Source organism: Corythoichthys intestinalis, chromosome 14 (assembly GCF_030265065.1).
Source record: "Corythoichthys intestinalis isolate RoL2023-P3 chromosome 14, ASM3026506v1, whole genome shotgun sequence".
NCBI lineage: Eukaryota > Metazoa > Chordata > Actinopteri > Syngnathiformes > Syngnathidae > Corythoichthys > Corythoichthys intestinalis.
In genome coordinates, this window is record NC_080408.1 from 34,087,209 (window position 1) to 34,110,221 (window position 23,013).

The 23,013-nt window shown below is 39.7% G+C and overlaps 1 protein-coding gene across 1 annotated transcript; it reads left to right on the top strand.

Annotated features, from left to right (window-relative positions):
* Nucleotides 1-1,919: 1,919 nt before the first annotated feature.
* Nucleotides 1,920-20,782, top strand: tmem275a (transmembrane protein 275a). Its single transcript, XM_057857951.1, has 2 exons — nt 1,920-2,247; nt 19,669-20,782. Exon 2 carries the CDS (start codon nt 19,804-19,806, stop codon nt 20,422-20,424), a length of 621 nt encoding a protein of 206 aa, XP_057713934.1. The 5' UTR covers nt 1,920-2,247; nt 19,669-19,803; the 3' UTR covers nt 20,425-20,782.
* Nucleotides 20,783-23,013: the final 2,231 nt, after the last annotated feature.

Consider the following 23,013-nt stretch of genomic DNA (forward strand, 5'->3'; position numbering starts at 1 on the left):
TGTCATTTCCCTTCCCCGGCTTCGGAGAATGTAAACAAACCAGAAGGCCTGACAGCTAGCCGACATGCTAACCCGAACCGAGTGATGTTTCAAAGTCTTCAAAGCGGAAAATCACACATAACTATCCTGGATTATTTGACATGACGACCCGGTTGTCTATTGTCGTCGCGGATCGGCAAACCGCCCGGCGGAGAGCAATTTACAATTCGTTCCCCGGAGGAGGGTGGCTGGAGTTGTTGTGCAGCTAACAGGCTGCTGCTAATGACCATTAGGACAGCTTTTTACATGCCTATCAATGATCAAACGTAAGTAGTCCTTCATTTAAAGGAAGTTTGTAGTGTTTACTTTGTAATCGCTGTATTCGTATTTGACATAATACAAAACAAGATGTTTACTCACTTCCTCGTAAGTCCAATGGTCCCACAGTAAATATCCACGGTGAATGGGAACCTTTTGAAACTCCAAAAAGGCGCATACGCCTCTCCCTCATACAGAATGATTTTTCTGCAGCCGTTTGGCTGGTGTGATGCGAAAAATAAACGTATTAATCCGCAAAATCAGCTGAATCATTCGTCCCCATACACAACAGTACGCTGTATAGTGAAGAGGACGTCTTCTACCGTACACGTCACAGCGCCCTCCTCCTCAATGCAAGACCGAAGCCGGAAGTCACTCATTTTCCTGGCGCGGGATTCAAAAAACTAAATAAATATAGCGATCGCCTCCACACACATCCAAGCGGTCCATATCATTCAGGAGCATAAAATACCGCGGGTATTATGAAATAAACATGCTTTTTCGTGTCACAGGCACTTTAAAGCACCGTAAAAAATAAACTCACATAGAGCTCTGTTTACATTATTTGAAAATGTGAACTTCACTCTTCCAGTTTTTATTTGTCACTACTAGACTACGGAAAACCAGCGATATGATCATTTTAATTTGATAGAAAAATACCTTAAGGCTTAAATTATACAGTTTTAAATTCAACAGGACATATATTTTATTCAAGTCATTTAAATAGCAATTACAGTGTAATGAATGACTTCACTAAAGGTGAATTTTGTCTCACGGTCTTTTCACAGCAAGCTTTTAAAAATATTACATAATTGCGTATACTCACCAATGAGTGGGATTACAGCACCTTTGAGCGTCTCTGTAAAGTATGACCCCGCAGCAGTGCCGAAAGAAGTTGTCGGTGAAAAAGCAAGTCCAGACGGGGATGGACACTAACAGAGGCTGAGCGTGCATTGCTTTGCACATGCGCAATGGGTGGTCCCAATTCAAATGAAACTCATTAATTTTGAGTTCTGAATGTGAAAATGAAATTACGTTGACACTATGAAATGTACATATATTTCGTATTAAATAGATTTGTTTTAGCAAATCAAACAAAAATTTAATGAGTTACATCAAAGAAGGGCTTGGATCAGTTTTTTGAGTGTTTGAGCGGGGCATGTGCGTTAATTGCGTCAAATATTTTAACATGATTAATTTAAAAAATTCATTACCTCTCGTTAACGTGATAATTTTGACAACCCTAGTTTAGATATTAATGGCTATACTTTGAGGGGAAAATAAACTTTTGTGATACACTGTATATTAAAAATACCACACTCTCCATTGCACTGGACTGTTGAGCCTAAATATTTAAACTCCACCTTAATTCTTGGTCTCTTCTCCCTGTCGACTTTCTATCCTTGGTTCCCTATAAACAACATATCTCTTGTAAGCAACCTTTTAAACGCAGTAGGGCGACATAAAAGTGTATTTAATGATATTGTGTACTGCTCACTCTCTATGTCGGTTTCTCCTTTAAAAATAAATAATTAATGAAATCGCCGCAGCATACACTTCCACACATCGAGAGGCTGAATGAAGGAAGGACCACGCTGCACAAGCTCAATATAATTTATATATATAGTATAAATAGTGAAGCCCGACCCTTTTTGTGAGAGGGGCGGGGGTTCCACATCGGCGAGAGGTGGCGAATGTGGCGCATCACAAGCCGGTCTCCGGTCTCGGCTCGCCTCGTGGCTGCTGAACGAACGCGTGTCATGACATGCGCCCTCGAGACGGCACAGCTGAGACAGCAGCAGTCGGAACCGACATCTGCACGCTGACGTCTAAACCTTCACTCTAAAAAGGACCGTTTTAAAAAATATATATATTATTATTATAAACAAAGAAAATCATTGGCCAAACATCGCGGAGAAATGGAAAGCAAGCGTCGTTGGACATCAAAAGGTAAGCGGATGTTTACACCTCTGCACTGTCTGCAGGAACATTTATAAACCTCATAAAGATGGAATGATTTCATACATTACACAATGTGCGTCTGCACCTTATCTTTTCAACGAAAGGTTTATTGGATAAAAGATACATGTTGAATATATAATATTTCAATCAATATGGCAGGGATGGTTCGATTATGAAGTAGAGGAGGACAACAGTGCTCCTTGTTTTTTCTAATGTAGCTCGAAACAGAATTGGATTCCAACTACAGTATGTCAAGTTGACTAATCAATTGAAATGCACTGTCGCGGTTTTCATTGTTTAAAAAAAACATAAGTGTAAATCAACATGTTGTAAGGGGACTACTACCAATTTACCAGTTCTGTATGTGAAATAAACCTCAAACAGAAACCCAAATTCAGTGTGGAGCAGCCATCTGCCTCAACAATAGAGAAAGCAAGAGAGAGGAAGCTGGAATTCAATTATTGTTGTACAGTTAATTGTGTATTGTATGTATTAGTGTTACAGAAAACCGTCTTACTCTGAATGTTTATGGCACTGTACATTTACATGTACTCTATGGTTTATTTAGATAAAACAATTATTATGAACTATTATTCTTTCAAATGACTCAAAAAGTCATGGTCATCTTACAACATAACCAGTAGTGTTAGTGATGCCAAAAATTGGATTACATTCTGAAAAAATATTTTAGCACTCAAACATATTCTCCACCAGACCAACCGTGATGAATACAATATGACTAGATGTACTTGTGTTACGAATTTGTATCTTCTTAGAACAGTGGTATCAATGTATTTAAACAACCTGTTTGCTCAATCCTGACACTAGGAGACAGATCAGACAAACATACAGTGCTGGTCAAAAGTATTGGCACCCCTGCAATTCTGTCAGATCATGCAAAATTTCTCTGAGAAAACCATTGCAATTACAAATGCTTTGGTAGTAATATCTTCATTTATTTAGCTTGCAATGAAAAAACACAAAAGAGTTTGGGGGGGAGGGGGGGGGGAATTAAATCATTATCATTTTACACAAAACGCCAAAAATGGGCTGGACAAAAGTATTGGCACTCTCAGCCTAATACTAAGTAGCACAACCTTTGGACAAAATAACTGGGAACAACCGCTTCCGGTATCCATCGATTACTTTCTTACAATGCTCTGCTGGAATTTTAGACCATTCGTCTTTGGGCAGGCTCTAGGTCTCTGAGATTTGAAGGGTGCCTTCTCCAAACTGTCATTTTCAGATTTCTCCACAGGTGTTCGATGGGATTCAGGTCTGTACTCATTGCTGGCCACTTTAGAAGTCTCCAGTGCTTTCTCTCAAACAATTTTCTAGTGATTTTTTAAGTATTTTGGGTATGTTTAGTGTGCTTTGGGTCATTGTCCTGCTAGAAGACCCATGACCTCTGAGGGAGACCCAGCTTTCTCTCACTGGGTCCTGCATTATGCTGCAAAATTTGTTGGTAGTCTTCAGACTTCCTAATGCCTTGCACATGGTCAAGCAGTCCAGTGCCAGAGGAAGCAGAGCAACCCCAAAACGTCAGGGAACCTTTGCCATGTTTGACTGTGGGGACAGTGTTCTTTTCTTTGAAGGCCTTGGTTTTTTCCTTTAAACTCTATGTTGATTCTTTTTCTCTAAAAGCTGTACTTTTGTCTCATCTGACCAGAGAACATTCTTCCAAAACGTTTTTGGCTTTCTCAGGTAAGTTTTGGCAAACTCAAGCCTGGCTTTTTTATGTCTCTGGGTCAGAAGTGGGGTCTTCTTGGGTATCCTATCATGGAGTCCCTTTTCATTCAGACGCCGACGTACAGTACGGGTTTACACTGTTGTACCCTCGGACTGCAGGACAGCTTGAACACGTTTGAATGTTAGTCGAAGTTCTTTTTCCACCATCCGCACAATCTTTTGTTGAAATCTCTAGTCAATTTTTCTTTTCGGTTCACATCTTGGGAAGTTTGCCACAGTGCCATGGGCTTTGCACTGATTGATGGCACTGCACACGGTAGACACGGGAGCATTCAGGTCTTTGGAGATGGACTTGTAGCCTAGAGATTGCCCATGCTTCCTATAATTTTGCTCCTCAAGTCCTCAGACCGTTCTTTGGTATTTATTTTCTCCATACTTAATGTGGTACACATAACGACACAGGACAGAGGTTGAGTCAACTTTAATCAATTTTAACTGGCTGCGTGTGATTTAGTCATTGCCACCACCCGTTATGTACCACAGGAAAGTAACAGGTGCTGTTAATTGCTCAAATTACAGAAGCATCACATGATTTTTCAAACGGTCCCATTACTTCTGTCTGGCCCATTTTTGGAGTTTTGTTTAAAATGATAATGATTTTTAAAATTTTCCCCATTCTCTCTTGTGTTTTTCATTGCAAGCAAAATAAATGAAGATAATACTACCAAAGCATTTGTAATTGCAATAATTTTGTGAGAGAAATTGAGCATCATCTGACAGAATTGCTTGCAGGTCTGGACCCATTGCTGGCCACTTTAGAAGTCTCCAGTGTGTTCTCTCAAACCATTTTTTACTGCTTTTTTTTAAGTGTGTTTTGGGTCATTGTCCTGCTGGAAGACCCATGACCTCTGAGGGAGACCCAGCTTTCTCACACTGGGCCCTACATTATGCTCCAAAATTTGTTGGTAGTCTTCAGACTTCATAATGCCATGCACACAGTCAAGCAGTCCAGTGCCAAAGTTAGCAAAACAACCCCAAAACATCAGGGAACCTCCGCCATCTTTGACTGTGGGGACCGTGCTCTTTTCTTTGAAGGGCTCTTTTTTTCCCCTGTAAACTCTATGTTGATGCCTTTTTCCAAAAAGCTCTACTTTTGTCTCATCTGACCAGAGAACATTCTTCCAAAACGTTTTTGGGTTTCTTAGGTAAGTTTTGGCAAACTCCAGCCTGGCTTTTTTATTTCTCTGGGTCAGAAGTGGGGTCTTCCTGGGTATCCTACCATAGAGTCCCTTTTCATTCAGATGCCGACGGATAGTACGGGTTGACACTTTTGTACCCTCGGACTGCAGGACAGCTTGAACTTGTATGGATGTTAGTTGAGGTTCTTTATCCACCATCCGCACAATCTTTCGTTGAAATCTCACGTCAATTTATGTTTTCCCTCCACATCTAGGGAGGTTAGCCACACTTATGAATGACACTAAGCACAGTAGACACAGGAACATTCAGGTCTTTGCAGCCTTGAGATTGCCCATGCGTCCTCACAATTTTGCTTCTCAAGTCCTCAGACAGTTCTTTGGTGTTCTTTATTTTTTCATGCTCAATGTGGTACACACAAGGACACAGAACAGAGGTTGAGTCAACTTTAATCCATTTTACCAGGCTGCAAGTGTGATTTAGTTATTGCCACCACCTGTTATGTGCCATAGGGAAGTAACAGGTGCTGTTACACAAATTAGAGAAGTATCACGTGATTTTTCAAAGGGTGCCAATACTTTTGTCCGGCACATTTTTGGAGTTGTTTTTTTTTTTCTTCATTCTTGTTTGTGTTTTGTCATTGCAAGCACAACACATGAAGCTATTACTACCAAAGCATTTGTAATTTCAATCATTTTCTGGGAGAAATTGAGCATTATCTGACAGAATTGCAGATGTGCCAATACTTTTGGCCAGCACTGTATAGGCAATATAAGGTCATCAAATAACCAAGCATGTTACTTTTTGGACTGCAGAGCGAAGCCGGTATAAATATATATAGGTAATATATAAATATAAGTATAAATATTTGATATCACATTATAGTGGCTGGAATGATCAACAAACAAACAGCATCATTTTTCAAATACCAAACTGGCTACCATATACCTTTTTATTTTTTTAATAAACACATTAGCAAACCAACCCAATTTCATTTTCATCAAGCATGCAAAACTCCAAAATGTTACCTGGCACAAAATGAGTCACCGTGACCCATTTTTTAAATCGAGGTTTGGGATATGGAGAGAAAAAAAAAAAAAGAACAATCTCATATTTCAGATGACATCTTTTGTTATGATGTTTTATTTAAGAGAAATTGCACATCTAAAATTAGTTGTCTGTGGCTCTTGGTTATCCAAAGGAAAAAAGTGACTGAGAAAATGGCATTTATACTTACAACAACCCTTCACTTGTCCTTAGAAATCAGCATATTAGTGAGGCTGTCCAATGATCAAATTTGGCACAGAAACTCAGGGCGCACTGAGAAACAGTTGTATGTTTCAGCCATGAAATGACAACTTTCTGTCTGTATTGTAAATGCGATTAAATCTTCTCAATCTGTAACTTGATACTGGCAAATTGGGGATTTCCAGTGTGTCTAGTTACGAAAATGGTAAAGAAATGAACAATTGTTTTATCTATATTTTGAGATAATTTCTGACATGTTGATTGAGCACGTTTTACAAAAAGCAGTATCTAAGAGACTTTTTATGAGAAAATGTAAATTTCGAAATTTTTGACCCAGTAAACTATCATTGAATTTTATCTCGGAATTTGTCTGGGCGACTTTTTACTCATTCTGCTATGCTAGATTACAAATGTTTGTGACATAATGCCCTTTCCTCTGTTGGTTTTAAGATGATTAACAAGATCTGCTGTAGGTGATGTGTGAATGAAGAAGCATGAATAAGTACGAAACAAACAAACAAAAAAAATAATGATGTTAGCTATCATAGTTAGCAAGATAATCAAGCAGGCTTCATTGCACTAGCAAACAGGGAAGTGCACTTCCAAAACACCATTTGGAAAAAAAGAAGTAGAAACAGCCAAACTCATTTAGGCAATGAATTCTGACAAAATCTTTATGATGAATTTGTACTGTCATAATTAACACGATAGACGCATACCTCCAAAATATCCAAAGAGTATGAAGGACATGATGACACGATGCAAATTTTTACTTCTTACGGGCAGATCTGGAATATAAATCTAAAGATCTGTAGGGTATCGCTATAATAAGACTTTTTACAAAGATGCATTACAGAGAACAAATATAAGTCAGCCACAAAGCAGTTTTCTCTTAAGGACGGATAATGCAATATTCATAACTATTACAATCTAAAATGGTAATGCTAACCCTTTGAAAAATGCTATGAAGCCGCATCAAAAAATAAGAATGTGAGCCAGTGACAGAGCTTCTAACACTAAACGCGGTATGAAAGACAATTCCAATACAAAATAGTAATGTTATTAATCGTTTGAAATATTATCATGCTGAAAAAGGAGCCATTTACACTCAGACACACTAAATATATCGTCAATGAAAATGATAATACAAAAACCTAACAATAGTTGTTTCTACACAAAATAATCATACATAATTTACATTTTATAACCTTCTAACATAGCAAACTAAAATATATGCCTAAAAGAACCTCTAAAAATAACTGCAAGTCCACGCTACATTGAAACACATAACCCCCCCACACTCCTATCATTCAGTGGCAGGTAATCAATCTAATACTACAAAATTTGAAAGAAAAAAAAAAACTTATATTAAATATTACTGAAGGCCATAACTAGAGTGTTTTTTTTTTTTTTTTTTTTTTAATGAATGTATGTGTATACAATGGTACCTCTAGATGTGAACGTATCGACATACGACGTACAGTGTATCACAAAAGTGAGTACACTCCTCGCATTTCTGCAGATATTTAAATATATCTTTTCATGGGACAACACTGACTAGATGTCTCTTGACACAACGAAAAGTAGTCTGTGTGCAGCTTATATAATAGAGTTGATTTATTTTCCCCTCAAAATAACTCAATACATAGCCATTAATATCTAAACACCTGGCAACAAAAGTGAGTACACCCCTTAGAAACAACAGTGCGTAGATCCCTAAATGTCCAAATTGAGTACTGCTTGTCATTTTCCCTCCAAAATGTCATGTGACTCATTACAGGAGTGCTGTCAGCATTACTGCAGAGATTGAAGAGGTTGGGGTCAGCCTGTTAGTGCTCAGACCATACGCCGCACTCGACATCAAATTGCTGTGCATGGATGTCACCCTAGGTAGGGATGGGAATTGAAAGGATTTTTACGATTCCGATTCCATTATCGATATTGCTTAACGATTCGATTCTTTATAGATTCTCTTATCGATTCTAATTTGGGGAAAAAGAAGAACAAACATTTTGATTGGCATCGAGTTTGTTTATTCAGAAGTCACAACCTTACAAACTCACAACGAGATCAAAAGAGGCCCAAAGCCTCAATGTTAACTGTGGCAATAAGTGGCAAATACACAAGAATGTGTAACATTTTACTGAAACATTTATCTAATAGAAATAAAAAATATTGGTATAGATTGGCAGATAGGTTGTTGTTTTGCCTTTGGCAATATGTATTAAAGCAGGGGTCCCCAAACTTTTTCCTGTGAGGGCCACATAACTTTTCCCTTCTCTGATGAGGGGCCGGGGTCAGTTTGTAACAGAAAAAGTGTGACGATTGCAGAAGTGCATAAATGTAAAAAATTATTGTTTTTCAGAAAGCCACAATCAAATAACCCTTTCTGGATTCTTTATAATAATAATAATAATAATAATAATTAATAATAAAAACACTATTAATTAAATAGATAATAACCAAATAACCCTCTCTGAATTCTTCAAGGAAAAGGCCAGGAAATAAATAACACGATTGAGAAAAAAAAAATTCAAAATGGCCGGACCAAATGTGGAGGCGGGCCGTATTTTGGCCGCGGGCCGCAGTTTATGGAGGACCAAAGCTGCCAAAATTCATAGCAGTTTGGGTCAACGTGTATTGTTTTACCATTACATTGAATTGCATGCCTTTTAGTTTTTGTGGCGCTTATACACTCAAGTGGGGGCGCCCTTGCGCTTCCTCATGCGAAGAAGAACACGCCCACGTGAAGAGCTCGCTTACACCCAAAGAAGAAATGCCGCATCCATGTGAGTGAGCGAGTTAGTGAGAGAGGGAAACACTTCTATGAGCCTACGTTCTTTGTTAATGTTAATATCTACAGAGGCAACGCCTGTATGTATCTTATGTGTTGTTGTTGTTGTGTTTCCACTCGCGATCGGATACTTAAATCCAGTTGTGTAGTGGTTTGAACGATGTGCTAATGCTAGCGAACGAATGCTAACCATTTCTTATTACTGTTATTAGCAGCTAATCATTGATAATTTACGTTGATGCAAACCTGTTTGTTATTGGGGACGAAATTGATTTGTTTCATTTCTATTCTTAGTTTCACTCTTCAAGTGATGGTTGAATAAAGTCAGCAAATTATACCAACGTCTTCTGCATCGTCATTTGGGAGTTTAGCTAGCTGTATAGCCAGGACTGAGCCTTAACTCTCTCTGTGAGTACAGCGCAGTCGTATTCCCTCCCGATGCAGTTATCTCCACCTTGCAATGACTGCAAGTCGCTTTGTTGTAATTTTTCCTCGTGAAGTGAATACACACTTTTGAGCGTTTGAACCTACGTGCTGTCATTGTTATGTTTATGGCTGCACTGCTCGTGCTTACCCGTCGTAACCTTTCATTTTCACACTCTTTCCTGGTGAAGTGTAGTCAAACTTTGGAGCGAGTGGTTCTTGGCGCCATGCTAGTTTGATGCGTCTGGACAACAAGACACGTCACGACGCAATACACGTCTTTAGGAATCGTTAAAGGGATCGTTAAGGCTTTTTCATTGCGATGTCGAGGCCTCGAAACACTCGGAACCGGTTCTGAATTGGAATCGGATTTCGATTCCCATCCCTAACCCTAGGACAGACATGTCCAAAGTCCGGCCCGGGGGCCAAATGCGGCCCTTGGTCAAATTTCATCCGGCCCCAAGCCTCTGTCATAAAGTGAATAACGTCTGGCCCGCACACAGACTTCAGCAGTACTGCTACCAGCATATGAAGTAGCTTACACACTAAATGCTGCTCCTCATTTACCCACTAAAAGGCAGCAGCACTCTAAGCAACATTACCCCGTGTGACCCTTTACTCCCAATTTTCTAAAATGGCGACAATCAACAAAATAAGAAAGTTGACTGCGACGGCCGACGCTTCAAGGATAGGTGGAAATTGGACTATTTCTTCACTAAAATACGCAACAACTGTGTCTGCCTCATTTGCAAAGAGACAGTCACTGTTTTTAAAGAGTTCAATGTGAGGCGATATTCCCAAACAAGACAAGATGATATGTACGACAAGATTACAGGGAAAATACGTAGGGAGAAATTAAAGCAATTTGAAGCTAGTTTAATTTCTTCTACGCAAAGGATGTCAGCCAAGGCCCCCCACATTTTTACCACACAAAATCTGGCCCCCTTTGCAAAAGGTTTGGACACCCCTGCCCTAGGAGGAAGCCTCTTCTGAAGACGGTACACAAGAAAGCCCGCAAACAGTTTTCTGAAGACATGTCAACAAAGAGGCTTCCTCCTGGTGTGACAGCCATGCACACCAATGTGATGTAGAGTGCGGCGTATGGTATGATCACTAACAGGCTGACCCCCTACCTCTTCAATCTCTGCAGCAATGCCGACAGCACTCCTGTAACGAGTCACATGACATTTTGGGGGGGGGAATGACAAGCAGTACTCAATTTGGACATTTAGGGATCTACGTACTGTTGTTTCTAAGGAGTGTACTCACTTTTGTTGCCAGGGGTTTAGATATTAATGGCTATATTTTGAGTTATTTTAAGGGGAAAATAAAGTTTTGTGACACACTGTAGGCCCCTATATTGAAAATACTACAGTCTCCATTGGTCTTGACTGTTGAGCCTAAATATTTAAACTCCACCTTCTTGGTCTCGTCTCCCTGTCTACTTTCTATGCTTGGTTGCCTATAAATCAACATATCTCTTGTAAGCAGCCTTTTAAAGGCAGTAGGGCGACATAAAAGTGTATTTAATGATATTGTGTACTGCTCATTTTCTATGTCGGTGCAATAGCGAAGGAGAAGTTCCGTGTCGTCAATCGTATTTCTATGGGATCAAAGTCATGGCTCGTGCGTGCATTTTGATTTAGGAACACGGTTAAACATTTTCCTTTTGGGTAGGCTCGGAGGTGCACGGACTTTCTCTAGCAGCATCTTGATCACATATACAACATTGCTGCTACCAGCCTCCGTGACACGCTAGCAGTCACGCGAATAAAAACAGAAATGGAAAGTTTAACTTCTAAATGTGGAATGACCAACACATTATATTTACGTCACGCTCGGTTGTCTTTCTGTTTTTATGCTCATCAATATTATTTTTGGTAACTATTATTAAAACTAAAGTGTAAATAGCTGGTTGTCAAATGTGTTGCTCTGAAATGAAAAGAATACTAAATTTTGAAATTAAAAAATGTCATTGCAAAACAGTTTTAAGAGGATCTTATTGTAATAGTATTAATATTATTAAATAATCCAGTCTCCTGTCGTCCCCTCATCTCAGATCGTCAAATGCTGACGAGAAATGATTGTTTGCTCTTTACAATGTCGCCTTTCTACCCTCATTAGTCTGTTAAGAAAAATGTAGACATATTGCACATATTGCTCCGTGACCGCGTGCGTTGTTTTTGGGTACTTGACACTCTGAGACGGGAAAAAAATAAATAAAATTCTCGGAAAGGAATTGACATGTACCATGGTGATTGCGTTGAAATATAATTTTCGAACTGGTATTAATAAATAAATAATCCAATCACCTCCCCTGTCATCCCCTTATGTCAGATCGTCAAATGCTGACGAGAAATAATTGTTTCCTCTTTACAATGTCGCCTTTCCAATCTCATTAGTCTGTTAAGAAAATTGGAGACATATTACTGCAATGCTACATCACCCGTGCCTGCTTGTGTTGTTTTTGACCGGTTGACTAGCGCAGGATGCATAGGCAGATCTACTATTCAGGCGAAGTAGGCGATCGCTTTAGGCCCCCAACCTCGTTGGCAGCTGCCCCTGCCCCAACGAGCAAGGGCTTCGGCCACCGGAGCCAGCAGCACCCCCAACTATTCGTCATGTATAATTATGGCAGCATACCAAACAAACAAACAAATAACAAAACAAAAAAGAAAGGCATTTGAATGCTGCATTTATATTATCCCCCCCCCGCACACACTACAATGGACTGTTCCACGAGGACGGACTGAGTATCAGTCGCTTAGCTTCATTTAGCACCGTTTAGCTTCGCTTAGCTCCATTTAGCATTGCTTAGCTCCGCTTAGCTGTTCGTTAGCTTCACTTAGCTCTCCCGCGTTTTTCACGCCACTAAGCTCGCTATTTTTACAGCTCACTTGCTACTTTGCATGTCGGCTATTGTTTATTTCGAACACATGAGCAAACGTGCTCTCCATGCGAGCCAAAGTGCAGTGAGGGAGAAGTTGAGAACAGGATGCTAATGCCTCTTTTAACTTTCTTCTTCTTCACACCAAACATAAAATACGCGACAGCACACCCTGTGGCGAAACAATGCAGTACAGTTCCAATCAGTCATACAATAACACTCAACAGCTGGTTAAAAGCATTTGCTAACGAAAAAAAAAACATTACGGCTAAATCTATTAGTGACACCACAAGCAATGACGAAGAATGTTTTTTTATGGAGTGTAAAGCTTTCGGTTAGCGGTTTAACGAACGTACCTCCGGTGAACATTTCAAAATAAAAGAACGTCATGTTCGTCATATAAATAACGGTTTCTGGAGTTAATCCCACATACTTCAGAACTAATATTATAATATGTAGATTAAATACTACAGAATACAGATTCTACACTAAGAATAGCTTTCAAATGACACTCTTTATGACAAATATGATTGGCAATGAATAATTATTATAATTATTATACTATTATATGTAGTAGTATAATATAATAATAATGCTAGATTTTTTTTTAAGAATTGTTTTGAATAATGTTGGAAAGGCAAAGTCAGTGTGCTCAATCTGTTTACTTTTGATTCTTTTGCACAAGTAATTGCTATCAGCATTTAACATCATTGTTTATTTGTGATTATTGTTATGTACATGATTATTTGTACTTTATTAAAGAATTAAAAGTGTTCAAAAATGGTTTTGTGAATTCGTCAACAAAAATTTCATTGCTAAATTAGTAAAAAAAAAAACAAAAAAAAACAAAAGAAAATTATTAGATTAGTCGACTAACCGTAAAACTAGTCGGCTGACTAATCAGGTGAAAATTTGTCGCTTAGGACAGCCTTCTCACCTTTTTAACCCCTGACCCAAGAATAGGGCCCCTGGATATGTTCGCCTTAGGCCCCAAAATTGCTAAGTCCGCCACTGGCAAGATGGATGGATGGAAATTAATTTGTCCAACCAACCAACACCTGACACGCTCTGACACGAAAAAAAAAAAAATAAGAAACACGGGGGAAAAATTACACGTATATACTGTTTCATTGGAAATCAGTATTATGGTGATCACACTAAATATTCATTTTCCTGTGCACAGATGAGGTAAGCAAGCCTGCATAGATTGACAGTTCTCTCCCCCCTGCGTTGCCGTGACGCGTCCGCAGCTCACTTTTTGCTTTCCTCTTAGCTACTGGCGAAAGAGTTCTAAACTACTCTAAATTTGATAGTATGTCGTCATATGTAGTCCCGAGTTTGTTGAGAAAAGTAGTACACTAAACCATGCTTACTAGTTTTGCGTGGTGTTTTTGTGTGTTTGAGCAGCACATGATAGGCTCCACATTACCAAATATGCGACAAAGTCCCTTTTTGACTCGTTCACTGCGTGACTGGAAAGTCAAGTTAGCAGCAATGTTGGTCAGGAGCCGGAGGACCGAGTCACTGAACGGTAGGTGACATAACTCAGTCTTGCCCCCCGCCTGCACGCTAGCTGCTTATTGGCCACACGTGGAAGTATGACGGATGCTCTGATTCTGTTTCCGCTCCCTCCCCCTGCCCGCGATAAGGCTCTGATTGGTCGTGCGCAAGGTCAGACGCTGCCGCTTGCTCAACGCCCTCCCACGCAAGTCCCGACTCCCAACTTCCTTAAGAACTAATCAGTACAGAAGGTGATTAGTTCGGTCTCGTTCCTCCAAACAATTCGTTCAAAAAGAACGAATCGTTCACGACCGATACAACACTAGCATACACTTCCACACATCGAGAGGCTGAATGAAGGAAGGACCATGCTGCACATGACATTTTGGAGGGAAAATGACAAGTAGTACTCAATTTGGACATTTAGGGATGTACGTAGTTTCTATGGGGTGTACTCACTTTTGTTGCCAGGGGTTTGGATATTAATGGCTATATTTTGAGTTATTTCAAGGGGGAAAATAAATCAACTCTATTATATAAGCTGCACACAGACTACTTTTCATTGTGTCAAAGTTTCATTTTATCAGGGTTGTCCCATGAAAATATACTTACATATATGCAGAAATACGAGGGATGTACTCACTTTTGTGATACACTGTAGAATTTGACTTGTCATTTGTCTCGACATATGACGAAATGCTCGAGATGCGACGGTATACGGCAGCATCGCAATTACATTGTTTTCCCGCAAGACGGCAGCACATTGGATTTTCTTGTGAGAGAAATATTTGTGGGTCCCAAGAAGGTTCGTGCAGGTGGTATTAGTGGTGAAAAAAAGTGACGCTTAACATTGAAATGAAGAAAGAAATAAGAAAAATATGAGCGTGGTGTGCGTGTGAGTGAACTGGCAAGACATTATGGCCGTAATATGCAGAGGTGGGTAGAAGAGCCAAACATTTTACTCAAGTAATAGTAGCGTTATTTCAAAATAATATTACTCAAGTAAGAGTAAAAGTAGTCATCCAAAAATATACTCAAGTACAAGTAAAAAGTATCCAATGAAAAGAATTCTCTAGTAATGAGTAATATTTTGAGTAACTGCTTATTTTTCTTTAATTTTTTTTTTTTAAACAATGGTATTTTTTTCCTCTCAGCATAAACGTATCTAGTATATGAACAGCTGTTATAATGATATTGTACAATAACCCATTACATAACCACATTAAGCCAAAGAATTAAAAAAAAAAAAATCATTAAAGAGAGAAGAAAAAAAAAACAGTAATGAAGCATTATTCGTCCAAAGAGCATGAGTGCCCTGCCCTCTAGAGGAGAAAATAGTTCCTAGTTTGAATAGTGAATACTTTAGCTTTTTCATAGTTGCTATTATGAAATTAAAAGGATCTAATCTCCGGTTTTCTGTGGTCAATCAGTGCCAAATAAAAACTGGGAGAGACTTTTAAATCCATGCTTTTGATTCATGTTGAGGGCAGCGCTCTATGTCAAATACTTCATTTGTTACGGTGCTTTAAAGACTGGTGATTGAACAGGCTTGCGTGATCATAGAACAGCAAGCTTGCGTCTGATTGGTTTAACGGAGTCATGTGATTATTGTTGCGACGTCTCATTGGTGAAATTAGTAGCGCTACTTTTGGCAATAGCATCTCTAGCAAAAAAATAGTAAATCTAATATGTACAATAAAGAGGAAAAATGTAACAACTCATTTGTAGCCCAGAGTAGTGGAGTAAGAGGAGTGTTTTTTTCTTCACAAATCTACTCAAGTAAAAGTAAAAAGTACGGCTTAGTACCTAAAACTACTCTTAGAAATACATTTTTTTCAAAAAGTTACTCAAGTAAATGTAATGGAGTAGCCTACATCTCAACGGTCCTTAAGAAGATGGAAGCCAAACCTCCATTCGCCCATCTGTATAAGTTAAAAGCGACGATAAAAACGCTTTTTTATTTCCAATTGATTTATTATTTATTTGTTTTGCTATGTGTCATTTTTATTTGTAATTGTACCGTCAGTATTTATTAAGGATCGATCGTAGGTTTTTAGGCTGTGGAACAAATTAATTGAATTATTAATGTCATTTACCCAGCTCTTCTCTATTCATTGTCAGCATATTCCATCACGCTCATGCGTCACAAAGACAGTGTGCTCCTTAATGCGTCACAAAGAACAACTGAGAATAAGTATATAAGGCACGGACACATAGCGTTCAGTGTCAGGTCGTCACAATTCAGCAGACTCCTACATGTCAACTCATTGTTTTCTTTGATTGCCAACATCAATAAAATCCTGTGTTCGCGATACGCAACTGGTTCCTCCGTCTCATACCTGACAATTATAATATGTTCTTATGGGGCAATCCTTCTCAACATACGACATACAAACCAGGTGCTGGAACAACTGCGTGTATTAGGGCCGAACGGTATTGAAAAAAAACTGATATTGCGCCTTTTTGGGGGTTGGCAATATTAAAACTAGAAGAATTTTGACTTGTATAGAGCTGTTTTGGAAGACTTTGGTTGACTCACCATGACCCCATTGTATTGATATAATACAATTTAATCCAGGCTGAGGAGGCTTTTCTGTGAATGATAAAGATTGCTGCATATAAAAGGGTTCAAGGAGGCCATGCCTCTGCACAAAATATCTTACATATTTTAAACAAAAGAATAAAACAGCTCCACACAGCCTAGCACACACAAAGACACACTTTGACGGTTTTCACATACCTGGCAGAGATGCGTACCCCCCCCCCCCAAAAAAAAACAAAAAAAACAATCTCACATCGCGATGGTGATGTTCAAACCATATATTGTGCAGGCTTAAGGCCGAGTTATGCTTCTGCAGCAGACCTACGCCACCAAGGCAGACCCGATTTACGACCCTTCGCCGTAGCCTGACGTGCGTCTTGACAATTTTCTGACTGGTCGATGCGTGAACGCTTGGTGACGTGGCGCAAATGGACTGTGATTGGTCCACTCAGACTGTTGTTTCCAGTTCAGTGCGAAATCACCACCATTTCAAACATTTTTTGCTTCACGCAAAAATGGACCAAGCCGACGTGAGTATCATCGAAGAGCAAGTACGACAGCTTCTACAATGTCTTGTCAAGACATTATAAAGATTGCCAAATGGCAAGGTCACTTGATACAGTGTATCACAAAAGTGAGTACACCCCTCGCATTTCTACAGATATTTAAACATATCTTTTCATGGGACAACACTGACAAAATGACACTTTGGCACAATAAAAAGTAGTCTGTGTGCAGCTTATTTAATAGAGTTAATTTATTTTCCCCGCAACATAACTCAAAATATAGCCATCATTATCTAAACCCCTGGCAACCCCTGGTAAGTATACCCCTTTGAAAAAACGTACATCCCTAAATGTCCAAATTGAGTACTGCTTGTCATTTTCCCTCCAAAATGTCATGTGAATCGTTACAGAAGTGCTGTCAGCATTGCCGCAGAGATCGAAGAGGTGGGGGGTGAGGGGTGCCGGCCTGTTAATGCTCAGATCATATGCCCCACTCTACATCGAATTGGTGTGCATGGCTGTCACCCCAGGAGGAAGCCTCTTCTGAAGACGGTACACAAGAAAGCCCGCAAACAGTTTGCTGAAGTCATGTCAACAAAGCACATGGACGACTGGAACCATGTCCTACGGTCTGATGAGACAGGCGGGCTTTTTCAGTCCATTCCAAAATAACCATCAAAGATGTACAGTACATTGTTTTTGTCAAACTTCATACTGCGCATGGTGCGTCAATTTACAGCAGGTTTTTAAGATTTTCTTACATATTAAAGTATAGTTAGTATGTTATTTCAAATGTTGTATTTGCACTCAATATTGGTTGGCAATATGTTCTACAATTATTGTAGTGGGGGTATTGAAAACAAGTGTTAGGCGTTTGTGTCAGATTGACATGGAGAGTGAACAGCTTGTGTGTCTCAGGTCCATAAAGCATGGAAAAAGAATTAGGATAAATTATAAGGGCGTTTTCATATAACAGTACAGTAGCGGATGCTGTCATGGGACCCAGTGAATTTTTGCAATCCAAATATGTTTATTTTCATTTCTGGGAACGTTTACTTCAAAGAGTCTATTTCAGCATTTATTTTTTATGTAATTATGCACTGCGGGCAAGCCCGTCGACGGGAGGGGACCGGCAACCGGGTATTTTGTCCCGGTCCTCAGTTTGCTGAAGACATATCAACAAAGCACATGGATTACTGGAACCATGTCCCATGGTCTGATAAGACGAGCGGCCTTTGTTGTGTACCGTCTTCAGAAGAGGCTTCCTCCTGCGGTGACCGCCATGCACATCAATTTGATGTAGAGTGTGGCGTATGGTCTGAGCACTAACAGGCTGAACCCCCCACCTCTTCAATCTCTGCAGCAATGCTGACAGCACTCCTGTAACGGGTCACATGACATTTTGGAGGGAAAATGACAAGCAGTACTCAATTTGGACATTTCGGGATGTACGTAGTTTTTAAGGGGTGTACTCACTTTTGTTGCCAGGGGTTTAGATATTAATGGTTATATTTTGAGGTATTTTGATGGGAAAATATATTAAATCTATTATATAAGCTGCACACAGACTACTTTTCATTGTTGCAAAGTGTCATTTTGTTAGTGTTGTCCCATGAAAAGATAGACTTGAATATCTGCAGAAATGCGAGGGGTGTACTCACTTTTGTGATACACTGTATATCATCACTGATTGAGAGTGTCTCAGTGCTTTTATGATAATGGATGGGGGGAAGAAGGAGAGGAGTCGATGATGGCTTTCCCCACTTTATTGTTGCAACAATAAAATTAATAACAAAATATTGCGACCGCTAACTTTCGCTTTGTCCCGTTCTTTCCACTCGCTTCCTGCTACATCACCGCTCCCCAGTCTGATCGCCTCTTAAAGACCTGCGCATAGTTACGGACATTCCAGTATGATCAACCTTTGTTGTTCGATGTTGATGAACTGAAGATCCTTGTTCAAGCGGTCCATCAATGTTGGCATTATTGTGTAACTGAAAGAAAACTAGAGGAAGTTGACAGGAGGAGCCCTGAACTGTACAAACACAACGCCACACCCCTCTCGTGGCTTGGCGGTAAATTACAGAGCAACGCGTTCCCTTGCCGCAGAAATATCGAATGCTCATTGCCTTATTAGCTTCGCCGTCACCGCAACGCAGAAGCATAACTCAGGCTTTAGTGTGCTTACTGTATATAAAATACGGGTATAATTTAGAAAAAAAATAGTACTCATTATATTATTATAATAGAGACCTGGTGCAACACCGGCTGATTGAAAATTAGACAGCCAAAATGTAATGAGAAATGAGCAAGTTCTGTCCAGGTCTTGCCTTTGATAGGAATAATGCCCCTTCCAATATGGCCGTTCCATAGACATGTCGATGAGCAGGGCTGCTCCACCATGTTGGTCTATCTAATTTGGTTTTTACTGGTGCTGGTGCCCCTTCACTAATGCAGCCCTGAGTAGCTCATGTTAACCGTAACTCATGTTACCCGTATTTAAAAAAAAATCACCACTGTAACTAACCTTCAGAAATGTCATCAATGTTTAATTGTAAACTTTCTCATCATTTTACATGTCACAATATTTGATTCTTATTATATACTATTTTGTCATTTACAGACAAAGGTATTACGTCACTGTGAATTGGACTCACTCAAGATACATTTGTTTTTTTGTTATCATTTTTTTTTTTATAAGAAGACCATGGTGAAGATAGTAGTGTGAAGAACCTCGTGGAAAACCAGAGGTGCCGCCATGGTCATCACAGATAGAAACGCAGGTTCTGCTATGTCCAAGAAAGAGCCAGCTAAGGACAAAAAGCGTCGGGCATCTCGTCCTCACAGTTTACCATCGCCGGCCTTGTGCTGTGCCTGCGGCCTGTGTATTATGCTGGCCGGTCTTAACATCACCTTGGTGGGAGTTTTCGCCTTCAGGACCCTGGTGCCTTCTGCCAACCCATCCATTGTTATTGGACCCATCCTGCTCCTTGTGGCCTTTTCCTTTTTTGGGGCCTGTTGCGTATGCAGCCGACTGCCCCCGCCTCACAGCTCGCGTGGGGCCAAAATGGGCGGTCGGGGCATGAACCTGATAGGGAACGGCGGGCTGGCAGGGGGGGCAGCGTTCGAGATAGAGACCAGCGAGCACACGCTGCAGGACACGACAGCTGTGCAGCTCAGTCCCACGTCCTCCCCCGCGTCATCCAGGGGATCAAGTCCGGAAAAAGAAGCTCCTGACTCGTCTCTGCCTGCCACCTGCAAGCTCTTCACCATGGAGACCAATGGCTCGCCAGGTTGCACCGGCGTAGTCTTTTCAGCATCCACTGCCTCAGGAGGGGAGGTGAGGCTCAACCTTCCACGAGAAGAACTGGCCACCTAAGCAGAGTTCCAGCAGTGTAGAGCCTTCTTGTTAAGATCTTACTGAGTGTGACTTTGTCTTCTTCTTTACCTAAAAAGGGTGCACACATAACGATTTGTAACATCTTGACCTATTTTTAATATGTCTGCGACCCTGCAAGTGACAAGAGAAATTGGCAAGTGTGTTCTTTTCTTGTTTCTGGCTTACCACGACAATCGTAAGTGTCGGATCCTAACCAATCAAAAAAATATTGTTTGCTGCTCTGTGTGCACAGGTTTCGGATAACTTCCTAATTGGCTTTCGCTCATGTCAAAAACGCAGGGTCTGTGGCAAGGGCGTAGGTTTGGTCTCAACATTGGTAGGGACGCTATAACAGCATAACCTGCATGTTTTTTTTTTCTTTGGGGGGGGGGGGGGGGGGTAAAAAAATGTGCATCAGCGGCAAATTTTTTTTCAATGATAAGAGATAGAAAATACATACATTTTAATTAGGGAATAAATGCACAAAATGCACAGTTGGATTAACGTTAACAGTAGAAAAAGTACAGGAAGACACGTCACTAAACACCTTTCTACTCGAGTTTTACAGGTTAGCAAGTTCACACGGTTTAATATTATGCTAACTCTGATGCAGGTCGGACATTCAGTTCCAAAATTAGTGGTGTGTTCCCCACCTTCACAACATTGACGTCTTTTTACATTACTTAAAATGGCTGCTGCTGGCCGAAAAAAATCTTCTAATATCCCTCCTCTTCAAAGGAGGTGGAGGAGGCGGCATGTCGACATGTATTTCTTTTGGGATTGTGTGAATGTGGGGGTTCTAGTCATCAGCCAATCAAACGTGCGTTTGACGTGGAAAAAAATGGACCAGCACATTCAGCAAGTGAAAGGGGGTAAATGTAAGTCTGAACATAATGTAGGGTCAATTCTATCCTTACAACTTATGGGAAGACAATCTAAATTACCTATATAACTGAACTCATTATGTAATGCAAATAAGGTTGCTTAAAAGTTGGTGGGGACAATGTGAGCATCCCTAAAAGTTGGTGGTGTTTTGTCCCTACCGTTCCTATGCAAACCTACGCCCTTGGTCTGTGGCCCGGCCGACCTTGTTGTTGACTTTACACTTGTAAAGATTTGCAATCATAAATACTGAACAGGTTCTAGATTGAACTAAGGGTGTAGGTTTGCATAGGGACGGTTAGGGACATAACACTTCCAACTTTTTAGGATGTTCAAATTGTCCCCACCACCTTTTAAGCAACCTTATTTGCATTATATAAGGACTTCAGTTATATGGGTAATTTAGATAGTCTTCCCTTATGTTGTAAGGATAGAATGGACCGTCCAATTATTAAGTGAATTACAGTTATTTAATTATGTTCAGACTTACATTGACCCTTTTTCAATTGCCGAATGTGCAAATCCATTTCATTGACCCCTTTTCACTTGCTGAATGTGCCATTCCATTTTTTTCCCTCAAACACACGTTTGACTGGCTGATGACTTGAACGCACAAACACATTCATCCTCCCACACCCCCCGATAGAAATACAACATGCCGCCTCCTCCGCCCCCTTCGAAGATGAAGGATAGTAGAAGTTTTTTTCCACCAGCAGCAGCCACTGTAAGTAATGTAATGTAATGTAATGTAAACATTTCAATGTTGTGTGGGTGGGGAACACACCATTAATTTTGCTACTGACAGTCCGACCTGCATCAGAGTTAGCATAAAATAAATCTGTGTGAATTTCTCAAGGAGGAAAATGCTTTGAGAGAAATATCCTCCTGGATGTTTTTTACTGTTAACGTTAATTAAACTGTAAGAAATTTAATGAACCAAGGTTAACCCCCTTCTCCCCAGGTTTCATTTTTATTTTATTTATGTGGTCTTAAAGCAGCCCAAAGGAGCTTTCATTTGTTGTTGAGTTTGGCTGTGCTTGTGGACAAAAGCAGCCGTGTTTTAGGCTCCATTTTTACTTATTTTTGTTATTCCCTGACTAAGAACTGTTTTGTTATATTTATTTAGTGTGATTGATTGAGTGGTAATAAGACAAATGTTAACTAGTCTGTATTTCTTGTGGATGATAATATAATTTGTGTTAAAATAATGCAATCTAAATTTGCTAATAAAATCCAGACATTTATTCTGGTTGTTTTCAAAATGTTTCTTTAGTAGTTTCTGAAAACAAAGGTTTGAATTGAATGGTGCATCGCCTGAGCCAATACATATTCACTGCAAAAACCCACCTTCCTAAAACGGGGGGTGGGGGGGTGGGGGGGGGTGCACAGTGTAAATTTACTAGAAATAAGTTAAAATATCTGCCAGTGCTTCAAGTAAATTTTACTCACTTAGATTTCTTGAAATAAAAATAGCTTGCAAGTCTAACACTTTTTAAGCAAAATGTTTATACAGTATGTTTAATCTTTAAAAAAAAAAAAAAAAAAAAAAAACTTTTTTTTTTTTTTTTAAGAAATGTTCTTAATTCGAGAATAGATATTGTTCAAAACATTATTTGAAAGCGTTTTTTTTTTTTTTTATTTAGGTGAAAAATGACTGAATTTTAGATGTGGCTTAATAAAAACAAATAGTAATATTTACTTAAAATA